Raw genomic sequence first — 16,316 nt, forward strand, 5'->3', positions numbered from 1 at the left:
ACTTCACACACAGTCAAAGGTTTAAATTGCACTAATTTAGATTCCCAATTCCCACAAAGGCCAGTTCCCCTGAACCATTCAATCACAAAGGAGAACTGGGAGTGATCCCATCCCAGGATATGGGAAGTCCTTGAGCCTCCAGCCCTATCCTTCTGGTCAAAAAGGGGCCCACTTTTGTTTTCAAATCCTGTTTGTGATGCCAAAAATGTTCTGTGTGGGAAACGAGTTGTTTGGCATAAGGCCCAGTGAGGAGGGCCATTTGGGACTTGCCTCACGGAACACAAAAGGGTCAAGTTGTTTTTGTGATTGTCTATTGTTTTTCAACAACTAATGTATAGTAATAGAATGAAATAGACATTTCTTTGATACAGCTCTGGATGAACACCTCAGGGGCTCACAACCAGGACCTGTTCTGGGACTTGGTGACCATTGTGTCCACGTTCAATTGAGTTCAAATTTAACATTTAACTTTTCCTCCACAAATTCTCCTGTCTTCATGAATTGGCTCTGTCTAGGCAAAGGGCAAAATGAACCCCTTGGGCTGTTACATAACCTCCACCTCCTGGGTTCAAGTGATTCTCCTGCCTCAGCCTCCGGAGTAGCTGGGACCACAGATGTGCACCACCATACCCAGCTAACTTTTTACATTGTGAGTAGAGATGGGGTTTCACCATGTTGGCCAGGCTAGTCTTGAACTCCTGACCTCAAGTGATCCACCCACCTTGGCCTCCCAAAGTGTTGGGATTACTGGCATGAGCTACCTGTGCCTGACCCTAAATTATTTCTATCTCTTATAGCAGTTTGAAATTACTTAAAGGTTGTTTCAAGTTGAAAAAATAAGAAGAATGTGGATAAAAATAAAATATAAATAGATAAAAAAATTACAGGGATTACAAAATATATATGTAAATCTGGAGTGGTCAAAAATGACAAATTTGATTTATTTATAAGGTTTTATTAAAATTAGCTTTAATCGTTAATACACTATTACCAAAGTAAAAGCTGATTTTCTCTTGAACAAAAATTTTATGTATTATTAATATGACAGCAAAATACTTCTGTTCACCTTTGAATACATTCAACAAGACAGAGAGTAAAAAAGAGATAAAATGTTCCCATGCTCTGGCATGGACCAGGCTCAGCTCTGGGAGGAAGCCCTGCCTGAAAAGGCTGCAGCTTAGGCTGTCACTCTTTTCTTCACTCCGCCCAGCAGCTGATCACATCTTCTGTCACTCAGTGTCTGAGGGGGCGGGACCTTAAGCATTAGCCAATCAGAGACGCTGGGCTGGAAACCGTCCAATCAGGCACGGAGCTGGAATGAACAGGACGGCTTCCGGATTTGGCGGGGTCTTTGTCTCTCCCTGCAGCTGGAGCTCCAGGTCGTGTCTTCACTGCTCTCTGTCTTCTTCTCCTAGAGGCCCAGCCTCTGTGGCCCTGTGTCCTGCAGGTATTGGGAGATCCACAGCTAAGACGCCAGGACCCCCTGGAAGCCTAGAAATGGTGAGAGTGCCGGTCCAGCATCCCGAGAGAGGTGAAGTGTCTGTGGCGGGACTCAGGCCTCCCCTCAGTCAGCTCCACAATCTGCACCCCGAATTCTCCTTACCCAGCTCTGCCTCAGTCCCGTTCAGCCATAAGATGGCGGCTACGCTGACAGCCTGGCCCCTGGGCGTCCTGTCGCTTCCCCGCGCGGTGACTGTGCCCCTGGCCTGGAGCGCTCTGTGGGCAGCTCTGCACCCGCAGTGCCGTGTCTCTCCCAGATTGTGCAGGGACCACCGGAGGGTCTTCAGGGGAGAATCCTGACTCGCGGTGCGGGTTCATGAATGGGAAGAGCTTTGGTCTGTGGGGTTCACAGTTTCTCTTTTCTGCTATTAAAATTGTATGGGGCCGGGCGCGGTCGTTCACGCCTGTAATCCCCGCATGTTGGGAGGCCGAGGCGGGCGGATCACTTGAGGTCAGGAGTTGAAGACCAGACTGACCAAAATGGGGAAACCCCTTGTCTACTAAAAATACAAAAATTAGGTGGATGTGTTGGCGAATGTCTGTAGTCCCAGCTTCTCGGGAGGCAGAAGTGAGAGAATCGCTTGAACCCGGGAGGCAGCGGTTGCAGTGAGCTGAAATCCTGCCACTGCACTCCAGCCTGGGCGACAGAGCAAGACTCTTGTCTAAAAAAAAAAAAAAAAAAATTATGGGAGTCACTGCAAAAATATCAAACAATTTAATCAAAGAGTGATTCAAGAATTGTAAAGCACCCAGCTATAGTTTGTAGTTTGTGGTCCATGGGAGAGGCTTGAAGAAAAGACATTTATAAAATGCATGATGAGGAAAACCAAATTCAATAATTTGTTAGGTTTAGTAATGTAGTTTCTTAATTTGTACAATCAAGGTGGAAATTTCCTGGTTATGTAATTAGAGCTTAATTGGCAGTTTATAGTTGTTGAAGCCTGAATTTTGTTTCCCCTAATGTAGTAATTTGCCAAAAAATGCACTTGAGCTTAGATTTTTTTTTTTTTTAGAAATAGAAATCCGGGGACTAGAGCCTCTTCAGTCTAATTGCCTGCCACTTAATTATTTTCACATCCCACAGGGGACTGATTTTCCCTGGCATTTTTCACATGTGTCCCAAGCGGGGCCTCAAGTGTCCCCCATGTTCCTCAATTAATTATTATTATTATTATTATTTTTTGACACGGAGTCTTGCTCTGTCGCCAGGCTAGAGTGCAGTGTCAGATCTTGGCTCACTGCAACCTCCACCTCATGGGTTCAAGCGATTCTCCTGCTTCAGCCTCTCCAGTAGTTGGGACAACAGGCAAGCGCCACCACTCCCAGCTAGTTTTCATATTTTTAGTAGAGATGAGGTTTCACCATGTTTGCCAGGAATGCTAGTTACCAAGGAAAAATATAGGGAAAATCTCTCTTCCATTTTGGCTGTAGACAATGAATATATTTCCACAGGAAAATGTGGTAGATAATTGAGGAGTTACATGGATTCATCAACACATTAGTTCCTCTTTTTGCAGGGTAAATTTTTTCTATATCCTTTTATTTTGAGTTCTGAGTTAAATGCTAAATTTTAAGTGATGAAACATGGTACCTTCTAGAAATGTTCCCATATGACTAATTTTTTACTACATTATTTTATTTATTTACTTATTTTTTTGAAACAGAGTCTCACTCTGTCACCAGGTTGGAGTGCAGTGGCGTGATCTCGGCTCACGCAACCTCTGCCTCCCAGGTTCAAGCAGTTCTCCTGCCTCAGCCTCCCAAGTAGCTGGGATTACAGGTGTGTGTCACCACGTCCAGCCAATTTTTTTGTGTTTTTAGTAGAGACAGGGTTTCACCATGTTGACCAAAATGTTCTCAATCTTCTGACCTCGTGATCTACCCACCTTGGCCTTCCAAAGTGTTGGGATTAGAGGCGTGAGCCACAGTGCCTGGCCTACTGCATTATTTTTAAGATAAATAATAAAATAATACATATATTGTCTGAAAGAAGTAGATATATATGCTTTTCTTATAGGGGTATAAAATGCAAGCATCTTAGCCAGGTGCAGTGGCTCATGCCTGTAATCTCAGCACTTTGGGAGGCCTAGGCAGGTTGATTACTTGAGGTCAGGAATTTGAGACCAGCCTGCCCAACATGGTGAAACTCATCTCTACTAAAAATACAAAAGTTAGCCAGGTGTGGTGGCATATGCCTGTATTCCCAGCTACTTGGGAGGCTGAGGAACAAGAATGTCTTGAACCCGGGAGGTGGAGGTTGCAGTGAGCCGAGATCATGCCATTGAACTCCAGCCTGGGCCACAGAGTGAGACTTCGTCTCAAAAAAAAAAAAAAAAAAGTAAGAACCTTAAAATTTCCTTCCCTTATGTAAACACCGCGTTTGAGTAATTTCCCTGGATTTTTCAAACACATAGTTTCAAAAACTAAGTGAATAATTCTGACATGGAAATTAAAGCTTGAACCTAGTGACTCCAAGCTAAGGCTAATATTAAGCCTGCAACTGGATATTGAAGACTCAGTTTTTTCTGGGGAGCCTCCCCTGCAGGTGTCCAGCCTGCTCACCCCAGCCATAGAAGGAGCCTTTATCCTGAGAGAAGCTACAGAGCCCTGGAAAGCTGGGGTCCCACAGGCAGATGCAGTTGAGGTTAAGATGAAAGGAAACTGAGAGGGTCTTACTGATGATGCAGTCGTTATGTTTTGTGGCACTTTATATACTTTGTAAAATAAAAACATTAGATTTATGTAAAAAAAAATGAATTCCAAAAAAAAATTGCAACAGGAGAAAGTACCAACTAAATATAAGATCTTTATGGCTTGCAAAGATGTAGGCAGAAAAGGGCTTTCTTTTTTAGGGAGAGGTAAACAAGATAAGAAAGGAGGTGGGAGGTGAATGGCAAATGGAGAGTGAAAAAGTCAGATTTTAGATCAGAGGATGTCTTATCCTGAAATCAGCATGTTCTTAGGAGGAATGTAAAATGGGGTTGTATGTTGACTCAGACTGAGGGTAGCTCAAAGTTCAGGAGCCTGAGGGAGGGAAATAAACTTAAGAAAAGTATGATTAAGAAATATTTTATTTTAGTCCGGGTCCAGTGGCTCATGCCTGTGATCTCAACACTTTGGGAGTCTGAGGCAGTCGGATCACCTGAGGACAGGTGTTTGAGACCAGCCTGGCCAACATGATGAAATCCTGTCTCTACTAAAAATACAAAAATTACTGGAAGGCTGAGGTGGGTGGATCACCTGAGGTTGGGAGTTTAAGACCAGCCTGACCAACATGGAGAAATCCCATCACTACTAAAAAAAAAAAAAATTCAACAGGTGTGGTGGTGCATGCCTGTAATCCCATCTACTCGGGAGGCTGAGGCAGGAGAGTCGCTTGAACTCGGGAGGTAAATGTTGTACTGAGCTGAGATTGCACCAGTGCACTCCAGCCTGGGCAACGAGAGTGAAACTCTGTCTCAAAAAAAAAAAAAAAAACACCAAAACAACAAAAATTCGCCAGGTGTGGTGATGGGCACCTGTAATCCCAGCTACTTGGGAGGCTGAGGCAGGATAATTGCTTGAACCCGGGAGGTGGAGGTTGCTGTTAGCCGAGATCGCATCACTGCACTCCAGCCTGGGTGACAAAGTGAAGAAATATTTTATTTTGAGCACTGAAGACAAATTCAGCTGTTTTTTTAATGAGAAAAAGGAGAAAATGTGCAGAGCGTGTGTCTGCCTGTGTGATAGGTAAGAAAAGAGAGCACTATCTTAGTCATAATGGGAAGAGTGTTTGTTTGCATAAATTGTTCCTGGAGCACACAAAGAATGGAGAATTTTATTAATCACAAACATTTTCCAGTATTATCTATGTGTTTCATCTTTCCCCATTTCTTTTCTTTGTTCTATGCATTTCTCCCATTTGGCTTTTCCTGGGCTGCGTCTCACATATTAAACTGGTAAACATAACTACAGTGTTTTGCTAAGTTCTGTGAGTAGCTCTACCAGATTATTAAAATTCAGAGAGGTTATGGGACTAACAAGTTTTTAAACAGTAGCTCAGAAGCATAGATGGGCCCATGGGGTTTTTGACTGGCATCTGCAGTGAGGACAGTGTTGTGGGACCAAGCTCTGAATCAGGGTCTGTGTTGACTCTGGGTGGTGTCAGAATTCAAATGTTAGACAATAAGTTGGTGTTGGAGAATTGTTTAATGTTCAGCTAACTCTACAGATTTGGTGCCAGAAAAAAGATATCACAGAGGCCTGGCCTGGAATAAAACTCTAGGTGTTTGGGAATGGGAGCTCTGCTTTCCCATACACAGGCTGTCACACTGCCCATTGTCCTGTGATTCAGGTCTTCTCCCAGGGTGACAGAGGACTGAAAACTTAGAGGACAGGAGCTCGGATTACAGATCCCCTTTTCCCACAGCTGCCACCACAAGATTCCCACCCACTCAGAAACACACACACTAGACATTGACACGTCCACACTCCTCCCAGGACTAGGCACCACCCTCAGAAACTTCACCATGGCATTTTTGACCCTAGTGTTTCTTGCCAAGAACCCACAAGTCTCTGCAAGTCTCCTGGCATATCCCCATCCACAGATGCTAAATCTGCAGCAGCAACCAGTTTTCTCCACCAACCTACCATTTTGGATCAGCTGTTCATAATCTCATCTGCCTGCACACAGTAATAAATCAGAGTATGGCTGCATTGGGACCACTATCTGCAGCAAAAATCAGTCCTCTCACCTGCATTGCACTCTCTCCTGCCCAGGGATTTAATTTTTTATTTTAGCTTTTATTTTTGATTCGGGGTACACGTGGGTTTCTTTTACAGGTAAAATTATGTCATGGGGGTTTTGTGTGCAGATTATTTTGTTAACTTACATACTAAGCATAGCACCAAACAGGTATGTTTTCTGATCCTCTGAGTTCTCCCACCCTCCACCCTCAACTAGGCCTCAGTGTCTGTTGTTCTCCTCTTTGTGTTCGTGTGTTCTTATTATTTAGCTCTTACTTATAAATGATAACACATTCATTTGGTTTTCTGTTTCTGCATTATTTTATCTTTTTTTTTTTTTTTGGAGACGGAGTTTTACTCTTGTTGCCCAGGCTGGAGTGCAATGGTGTGATGTAGGCTCACCGCAACTTCCACCTCCCAGGTTCAAGTGATTCTCCTGCCTCAGCCTCATGAGTAGCTGGGATTACAGGTGCATTCCACCATGCCCAGCTAATTTTGTATTTTTAATAGAGACGGAGTTTCTCCATGTTGGGCAGGCTGGTCTCCAACTCCTAACCTCAAGTGATCAACCCACCTCAGCCTCCCAAAGTGCTGGGATTACAGGTGTGAGCACTGCGCCAGGCCTCTGCATTTGTTTTCTAAGAAAAATGGTCTCCAGCTTCATTGATGTTATTGCAAAGGACATGATTTTTTTTTTAATGGCCACAGAGTATTCCATGATGTTTATGTACCATATTTTGTTTTGACTAAATCTTTTATTTTATTTTATAGTTGGAGACAGAGTCTCACTTATTGCCCAGGCCAGAGTGCCATGGCGTGATATTGGCTTACTTTAACCTCAACCTCCCAGGCTCAAGCAATTCTCTCCTACCTCATCTTCCCAAGAAGCTAGGACTACACCTGGGCGTTACCACACCTGGCCAATTTTTCTTTTTGTATTTTCCGTGGAGACAGGATTTTGCCATGTTGCCCAGGCTGTTCTCAAACTTCTAAGTTCAGGCAGTTCACCTGCCTTGGCCTCCCAAAGTGCTGGAATTACAGGCATGGGCCACCGCTTCTGACCATACCATATTTTCTTTATCCAGTCTACCATTGATAGGCATTTAGGGCCTGTCCTTGTCTTTGCTATTGTGAATAGTGCTGCAGTGAACATGCATGTGGATGTGTCTTTATAATATAATAATTTATATTTCCTTGGGTATATACCCAATTATGAGATTTCTGGGTCAAATGATAATTCTGTTATTAGTTCTGTGAGGAACCGCCACACTGCTTTTTACAGTTGTTAAACTAATTTACACTCCCACCAGCAGAGTATAAGCATTCCGTTTTCTCTGCAACCTTGCCAGCATCTGTTATTTTTTGACTTTTTAAAAATAGCCATTCTGACTGGTGTGAGGTGGTATCTCATTGTGGTTTTTCTTTTAATTTCTCTAGTGATTAGTAATGAGCATTTTTTTCATATGCTTGTTAGCCACATGTATATCTTCTTTTGAAAAGAATCTGTGTTTTTGCCTACAATTTAATGAAGTTGTTTGGTTTTTTCTTTTAAACTTGTATACGTTTTTAATAAATTCTGGATATTAGACCTTTGTCAGAGGCAAAGTTTGCAAATATTTTCTTTCATTCTGTAGGTTGTCTTTTTCCTCTGTTGATAGTTTCCTTTGCTGTGAAGAAGTTCCATTTGTCAATTTTTGCTTTTGTTGCAATTGCTTTTGGTAGCTTCATCATGAAGTCTTTGCCAGTTTCTGTGTCTAGAATGGTGTTTCTTAGGTTATCGTGCAGATTTTCTTATAATTTTAAGTTTACATTAAAGTGTTTAATTTATCTTGAGTTGATTTTTGTATATGGTGTAATGAAGGGATCTAGTTTCAGTCTTCTACATAGTGCTAGGTAGTTATTTTAGCACCATTTGTTAAATAGAGAATTCTTGCTGCATTCCTCTTGTCAGCTTTGTCAAAAATCTGATGGTTATAGGAGGGTGGCATTATTTCTGGGCTCTCTATTCTGTTGCATTGGTCTTGTGCACTCGTGGATTTTTTATAACATCTTTCTCTCTTCTCCTTTTTCCCCATAAACATTCTTTGAAGTGCATACAGTGTGAAAAATTCAGATGTCCAAGAGTTCAAAACTCTTTAAAAAGTTCCAAAACAAATTTTGCTATTCCGTCTGTTCTTAAGGGATTTAGATTATATGTAGATGTTTTTCTCTGCTTTTTTGAAATATATGTAAATCATATTAACCGCTAAATAAACCTTTTTCATTTTTTATGACTCCAGATTATCTTTATCTGGTACTTCAGATTTATTGCTTTGTTTTTGCTTCTGAAAAGTTTATTTTTTTCATTTTTAGTCCTTTAAGGTAGACACAGATTTGTTTAGTTAAAACTCATTTAAGAGCACACAGAAGCATAGCACAAAGATAAAATTAAATTTAGCAATACAGAATGATAAAGACTAAAAGATACTAAGTTTCTTTGACAGAAACCTGATTATCCAAGGTAATTATCCAATATTTGCAGGCTGAAGTACTAATACTGCAAATGCAAGAACAGTTCAATGCATGAACTCAACAGTGCAATCTGTAGTTGTACCTTGTTTTCTATTTATTACTTCAGAACAATTAGCATAGTTATGTTTAGTGTTTGTAGACAAACTGCATTCATATAAATTAAACAGTGTTTCCTCTTTTTTGAGACAGACTCTCACTCTGTTTCCCAGGCTGGAGTGCAGTGGCGTGATCTCAGCTGACTGCAACTGCTGCCTCCCAGATTCAAGTGATTCTCCTGCCTCAGCCTCCTGAGTAGCTGGGATTACAAGTGCACACCACCATGCCTGGCTAAGTTTTTGTATTTTTAGTAAAGATAGGGTCTCACCATGTTGTCCAGCTTGATCTTGAACTCCTGACCTCAAGTGATCTACCCATCTCAGCCTCAAGTTGCTGGGATTACAGGGGTGAGCCATAAGCAGTATTTTCTACAATATTATGAATATAAAGCCACAATACTTACTTTGAATCACTTAAATGGTTATTTTAATATTGTAATTTATACTTTTGAAATATAAAGTGTTTTAACTGAAGTATAGTTACAGTTTTTAAAAATGGTACATATACTATGACGTTCATTGAAATTATTCATACTTAGATATTTATATCTAATAGCCAGAGAAAATTTACTACCAAATTATTACAGTAGATATTTGTCTGACATATTTATTACTTTATTCAATAGGGATAACAATGAGTAAACACAATTTAGGTATCTTTTATTTCACTAAATTGGTATGTTCCTATTACAGGACAGATAAAGACAGGTGATGTGGCCACCCCAACACCATAATACCTCTTCAGTTAGCTATGTTGCAAGTTCTAATATATTCCACTATACGAACACAATCAGATTCTATTTCTTCATCAAAAAGTGTTGTTTGAAGTTGTCAGATGTATTTCAATATAGAACCCCCATTCAATGGCTAGAAGATGAGACAGCAGCAGAGATGGAAAAGAAACTTTATAAAATTATTCTTTCTGAAAATCTGCACCCTCCTAATGCTCATGTTTCTCATGGTGAGAGTAGCTATACACTTTGAGTGTTTCGAGAGAAATTTATTTTAGGAGAATATTTTCTGGCTGACTTAACAATCTTATATCTAATCTGACCTTTTTCTTAAGATCTTTTTAACTTCCTTCTCTCAAAATTATCTTGCTCAGAGGGAGATCTGTTTTTCTCTCCAATGCTTTGTCTGTTTCAGAAGCCTTACTAGTATCCCGTGGTGTCTGAATGAGGTGGGTTGTCACAGTGAAAACTTCTGATGTTATCTCTATCTGGACTCATGTTGGAAATTCAATATTTTTTCCATGTCACCATTATAAGTAGAAAGTGAGGCTGAAACACTGCTCCCAGTTTCATTATTGTGAAGATATGATTCTACCTAGGAGGCCTGCAGGCTCTCCTCCTGCAGCTCAGGCCTCACTCTCTGTTGTGACATTAGAGTGTTGCTGTGGCAAATGTAGTTCACATAAAATGTGAGCTGTGCTCTGGGCTGTGCCTCAGTGGCAGATAGTAGAGGTCAAGAGAGGAGACCAGCAACCAGGGGAAAGCAAGCAGGAGTGCTGTAGCCCAGGGCCAGGGAGTACAGAGCCACTGCTCTAAAATGTAAATAGCCAAAGAGAGAATCCTATTCAACCATTTTTGTAGCAGAGTGAAAGCCTACCTTCAGCAGCCACTGGGCTTCAAGCTGCTAAACTACCTCCTGTTCTGAAGATGTGGAAAGTTTATTTGTCATTGGATATAAGCATTTAGCATACCCAGATGCCCTCTTCCATCTCCAGGTGATTTTAGGATGAACTATGTGTGACATGGTGCTATAAATTCTTCTACTTGTGGACTAATTATGGTGACCATCTTTCCATCTTTGTAATCTGTTAAACATATTGACCATGATGTATGTCACTTTCAAGTTTAATTTTGTAAGAAAGCCATTTTCTTTCTCTGGGGCTGAAGAAACCATTTTCTTTTTCTGGGGCTGGAGCTTCTCTGGGGCTGGAGAAAATTTTTCTTCTTTTTCTGTTTTTTTTTTTTTTTTTTGAGATAGAGGTCTCACTCTGTCACCAAGGCTGAGTGTAGTGGCATGATCTCAGCTCACTGCAACCTACAGCTCCCGGGTTCAAGTGACTCTCCTGCCTCAGCCTCCTGAGTAGCTGGGATTACAGGCACCTGCCACTGTGCTGGGCTAATTTTCATGTTGTTAGTAAAGATGGGGTTTCACTGTGTTGGCTAAGCTGGTCTCAAACTCCTGACCTCAGTTGATCTGCCCACCTCAGCCTCCCAGAGTCCTGGGATTACAGGTGTGAGTCACTACTCCCAGCCCAATTTTTCTTTTAATTATTGTTTCCAAACACTGTCTAGAATTACCAGATGTGATATAAACACATAAGGTGCCAACCAGAATTTACTCTAGAGGGGACTTTCCCTCTCAGGCTTCCAGTCAACTTATACTTGTGCAGCAAAGTGCACGCTGTCCCCTAAATATGCAGGCAGAATTGTGTCTCTGCCTATTTGGTATCTAGAGTTCTCTACAATCACTTCTAGAGAGGCTAGATCAAATTTCTACAAACTTCACGGGCAGCAATCAATCATTGTACCTCTTTCACTGACTCTTGTATCTTCAGACTGAAACTGATTCAGAGAATATGGAGCCCAGAAACCCAATCAGAGTAAATGTGTGCATTGAGTAGACATAGAGACATGAGAATCTCCACTTTCTTCTTCCTCCTCTTGCCAAAATGCCCACAAATGTACAGGTAATACCTGCTGCTACTCCAGCCATTCAGGCCATAAATCTGCAGCTTCAAATTTTGAATCCAGGTCGTGAGATTTGAGAAATAAAAAACTTTTATCTGAAAAATGCAAGTCCTTTTGGTTATCAAACTCAGAGAGACATTAAAATAAAAGTGCAGTTACATCTTTATCCTCCTATTAACTATGTATTAATCTCTTGAAACTGTTCGCTATTGGCACAAGTAGCTATAAATGACACTAATCATGCCACATTGGACACTATATTTTTGTTTGTTTGTTTTTGAGATGGAGTTTCACTCTTGTTGCCCAGGCTGAGTGCAATGGCACAATCTTGGCTCCCTGCAACCTCTGCCTCCTGGGTTAAAGCAGTTCTTCTGTCTCAGCCTCCCCAGTAGCTGGGATTACAGACATATGCCACTATGACCAGCTAATTTTGTATTTTTAGTAGAGATGGGATTTCTCCATGTTGGTCAGGCTGGTCTTGAACTTCTGACCTCAAGTGATCTGCCCACCTCGGCCTCCCAAAGTGCTGGGATTACAGGCTTGAGCCACTGAGCCTGGCCTGGACACTATATTTTATACCCTAAACCATTATGATATATATCTAATTAATAATCAATGCTATTTCTATAAATAAAAATTTCTGAAAAACAACTTTGTGTCAGCCCACTCTCTGTCCCTCTGTTGTTGTCTTTACAAATCCTCTTGTAATTGCTCCTAATTAAAGTGTAGATTCCAGGCAACTTGAATCTTTGCTCCCAGGTTATGATCCTTAAACTTGACCCAAATAAACTGTCTACTTATGTTCATGTTGTGTCAGCCTTTTCTTATATATATATAGACTTATCATTTAGAATGTGCTAGAGCAGCCTTTATGAGGGGATCTCTACTTAGATTGTATTCCACTTGCTGTAACATCAAAGGATGCAGAGCCAGGTTGATCCTACCTAGAATCTGCAATTAAGGTCTGGCCTCTGCCTGGGATTTACAAAAAAGCCTGGACTTTGGATAGAAAATGTACAGAAAACTAACAAAAGGCATTTTCTGCGTTGTGAGATGTCAACCTAAACATCTTACAGCCCCATTTTGGGAGTGTGGCTCTTTGAGATTTTTCACATCTTGTTCATTGACCTGCTACAGTGATGTGAGAGGCTCCAGGAGGAAATAGAATCTGATGGCAGAATTTGTAAGTGTAAATAAGCATCTTAGGCATGAGAGATCAAGGCCACAAAGTATCCAGAGCCATGATCACAACTATAATTACCTGTAAAGTGGAATACTGGAGAAGAGTTATTTTTGTTATTTCCTTTACCCAAGAGCTAGCAAATCAGAATGGGTGTTCCAGGTTCTGGAGTTCCACCAGGGCAGTTCCATTTTCTATTTAGAATCAGCCTGAGTCTCTCCAGCCTGGTTGATCATTGGGCCATCAGCCCAGGGTCACTGGGAATTCCCTCAAAATCACCTAGGTGTCTTTGAGGTATTTGAGGATGTTCAGAGCAGAATTGTGTTAGACTGACAAGAGTGGTTAATTCTGCTTCTGTCTCAGTGTAAGAGAAATGAGTCATCCTGTGTTTTTTCATCCCCTCATACAAGAGGTATCTTTGGTTGCTACCCAGATGAGAGTTTCTCCAGTTTCCTGTTACTTGGATGATAAAGAAGGAGGAGATCTGGAGACCCAAACAGATAAACTAGTTGCTTCAATTTCATATAGCCATTAAAAAACCATGAAGCAGTCATGGTTCCTACAGTCCAGAAATGTTTAGTCTAGACTAGCAACTGGATAAATAATTATGCATCATATGGTTGGTACAATAAACACATGTGTCCAAAATCTTGGGCTTTATTTAGTCTACTTTGTTTATATTGCGACTTCTGATGTCTACATCTCAAGGCATATTTATGAACAGAAGGATTATTATAATTTTTATTTTGAGACGGAGTCTGTGTCACCCAGGCTGGAGTACAGTGGTGTGATCTTGGCTCACTGCAACTTCTGCCACCCTGGTTCAAGTGATTCTCCTGCTTCAGCCTCCTGAGTAGCTGGCATTACAGGTGCTGGCCATCATGCCCAGCCAATTTTTGCATTTTTAGTAGAGACAGGGTTTCACCATCTTGGTCAGACTGGTCTCAAACTCCTGATGTCGTGATCTACCCGCGTCATCCTCCTGAAGCGCTGGGATTACAGGTGTGAGCCACCACGCCTGGCCATATAATTTCTATTTCTTTTACCTTGCTAAGTGTACATATTTATTTTCTAATAAAATTACCCTAGAAAGGCTGGGCATGGTTGTTCATGCTTGTAATCTCAGCACTTTGGGGGGCTAAGGCAGGTGGATCACAAGGTCAGGAGTTTGAGACCAGCCTGACCAATGTGGTGAAACGCCGTCTCTACTAATAATACAAAAATTAGCTGGGCATGGTGGCACACATCTGTAGTTTCAGCTACTCGGGAGGCTGAGGTAGAAGAATCACTTGAACCCAGGAGGCAGAGCTTGTAGTGAGCTGAAATGGCACCACTGCACTCCAGCCTGTGCAATAGAGTGAGACTTCATCTATTTAAAAAAAAAAAAGTTACCCTAGAAAACCTTAAAGGATTTGTTTAAATTGCGTATTAGTATGTAGCATAAAGTTGACAGGACAGTGGCTAGAAAATATTAAAATTACAGAAATTCTGGGATTTAAGTTTTTCTTTTAGGTAACCTTTGAAAAAAGAAAACTGGTAGTACTGCAGTGGCATAGAGGGAAGAATTCTACATAGAGTCCCCACCCTGCCTCAGACCTGTTCAGATTCACCCTTTTTGGAGGCCTTACTTTGGTCTGACCATACCTTGGAGTCTTTCCTCAGAGAACTGATTAGAAGAGATCAGAGTTTTGGCTGGTGAATCCTGTTGCCTTTCTAGAGCTGGTGTTCACAATTTCTTGAAACCCAAAAACAGATAAATGGGATAAATAACGTATGTATTTTAGGGTCCTAGATTTTAAATGTTCTATTAAAACCAGTGTTTGCAGAGACATTATATTTAGACACTTGTTTTCTATTCCTGCAGATCCAGTAGTTGCTCCATAAGTCACAAAAAAGTAAATATAAAGAGAATAAAATTTTGTCTAAACTACATTAACCTCTTTCTTTCTGTATCTCTTTCATCTGTCTGTATTTAGCTTTTATTCCTTATAATTTAAAAAAAATTGATGACAGAGGAACAGAAGAAGAAATAGAGATACTGGGCCCTTTTTTGAAATCCTGGAAATTATTAAACCCTTAGTACCAGCTCCCAGGATGTTATGAGAATTAAATCACATAATGTGTTATGCCCAGCACAGTGCTCTGTATCATGCTCTTGAGCACACAGTATCTGTTTAATAAACATTGCATTAGTACATGTGTACATGTTGTTTTTAAAATACAGACTTATTCAGACATTGCTGCCTTCTGTTTCCTCTCCTTGTTTGTACCAGAAGTATTTGGTTGTGACAAGAGTGCCAAGTGTAAGGGATCCTGTGCTGTGCCTGCTTCTCTAACTAATGTAAATAATGCACCAATGGGGAGCAACATCAGCTTTGACAGGGGACTTGTTTAAAACACCCATGCATAGACCCTTTTCAAACCTGCAGAATTACATTACATAAAGTGGGGCCAAAATTACCAAGTGATTTATAAGCTTGTTAAAGCTTGAGAGGCAATGCTTAGCTTAGTGATTATCAGCCCAGGCTTCTCATTAGGATCACATGGCCAATTTGCAGAAATCTCTTGTGCCCTCCCCACAGCTTCTGTTTATTGTTCTGGGTGGAAGCATCCATGTTGTTTTAATGAAGGGCCTCATGTGACTCTAAGGTGAGGCCAGAATCAAGTATGAAGGCTTCAAAATACATTCATGAGAGTTAAATTCCACCTTTGCGCTAAAGGGTGGTCACAGGGCCTATTCTATTTGGGTTTGGTAGGGACAGGTCAGTGTGGTGCATATTTCCATTACTGTGGCAGAAATTGCTGGTGTCTGTGGCAGGGGAGGGCACCTGAGGACAGGAAAGGAGAAACTTATATTTTCATCTTCATGGAGCAGCTCATTGCTCCTGAATCTCTTCTGTTTTAAAGGATAGAAATGGATGGATTTTTCTGTCTTTTTCTGCCAATTGATGCCATGCTAGCTGGTAAACATGTGGCACTGACACCTTTAAAGGCATATTCTCAAGATGCAGGGGTAATTTGTCCAGAGAATCTCATCTGAGAAGGAATTCCAGAGAAGGAGGAGATACAGAAAGAGAAAAAAAAAAAAAGGCTTCAGGTAAACATGCCTCAGCTGAAAAGCTATGTCCACTCTGCCTCCTGGAATGCCATGTATCTAGTACTTGAAAACTTTTACTTCTCTACTTGTGTTTTTCCTCCCTAAGGAGTTTGGTTTAAGTACTTCTTAAAATTCTTATGATAGTCAAACGTGTCTGAAAAATATTTCTTCCCTGTATCCCAGAGCCTTCTCTTCATTCTCTACATCATAACTTCTTATACGCCATGCAGATTTATCAACAGGAATTTATGATCTGCAATATTAAAAATGTTCCCTTTGTGGCTGTTGAACATGGAAAGATGTGGATACTCAAGATTTCTATTGGGGAAAACTGTGGTCCTTAGTAAAGATGGAGAAAATATAATGTTGAGGCTCCATTCATGTGTTCCATTAGCTGTATGCTGAACAGGATTAAGGAATTGCTTATTTAGGTCGGGCGTGGTGGCTCATGCCTGTAATCCCAGCACTTTGGGAGGTCAAGGCAGGCAGATCGCCTGAAGTCAGGAATT

The 16,316-nt window shown here is 41.1% G+C and overlaps 1 protein-coding gene across 3 annotated transcripts in view; it reads left to right on the forward strand.

The window, feature by feature from the left end:
* The first annotated feature begins 1,284 nt into the window (after window positions 1-1,284).
* The window catches only part of ZNF66 (zinc finger protein 66), a 33,455-nt gene continuing 18,423 nt past the window's right edge, over window positions 1,285-16,316 (forward strand). The window contains exon 1 of one of the 3 annotated variants that reach the window (XM_063801424.1): window positions 1,285-1,500. In XM_063801424.1, coding sequence (XP_063657494.1) covers window positions 1,318-1,500 — 183 coding nt within the window. In that variant the 5' untranslated portion in view covers window positions 1,285-1,317. The remainder of the gene's footprint in view (window positions 1,501-16,316) is intronic. The other 2 variants (XM_024351788.3, XM_063801423.1) reach the window with 2 other exon arrangements.

The sequence above is a fragment of the Pan troglodytes genome, chromosome 20 (genome assembly GCF_028858775.2).
Source record: "Pan troglodytes isolate AG18354 chromosome 20, NHGRI_mPanTro3-v2.0_pri, whole genome shotgun sequence".
Taxonomy (NCBI): Eukaryota; Metazoa; Chordata; class Mammalia; order Primates; family Hominidae; genus Pan; species Pan troglodytes.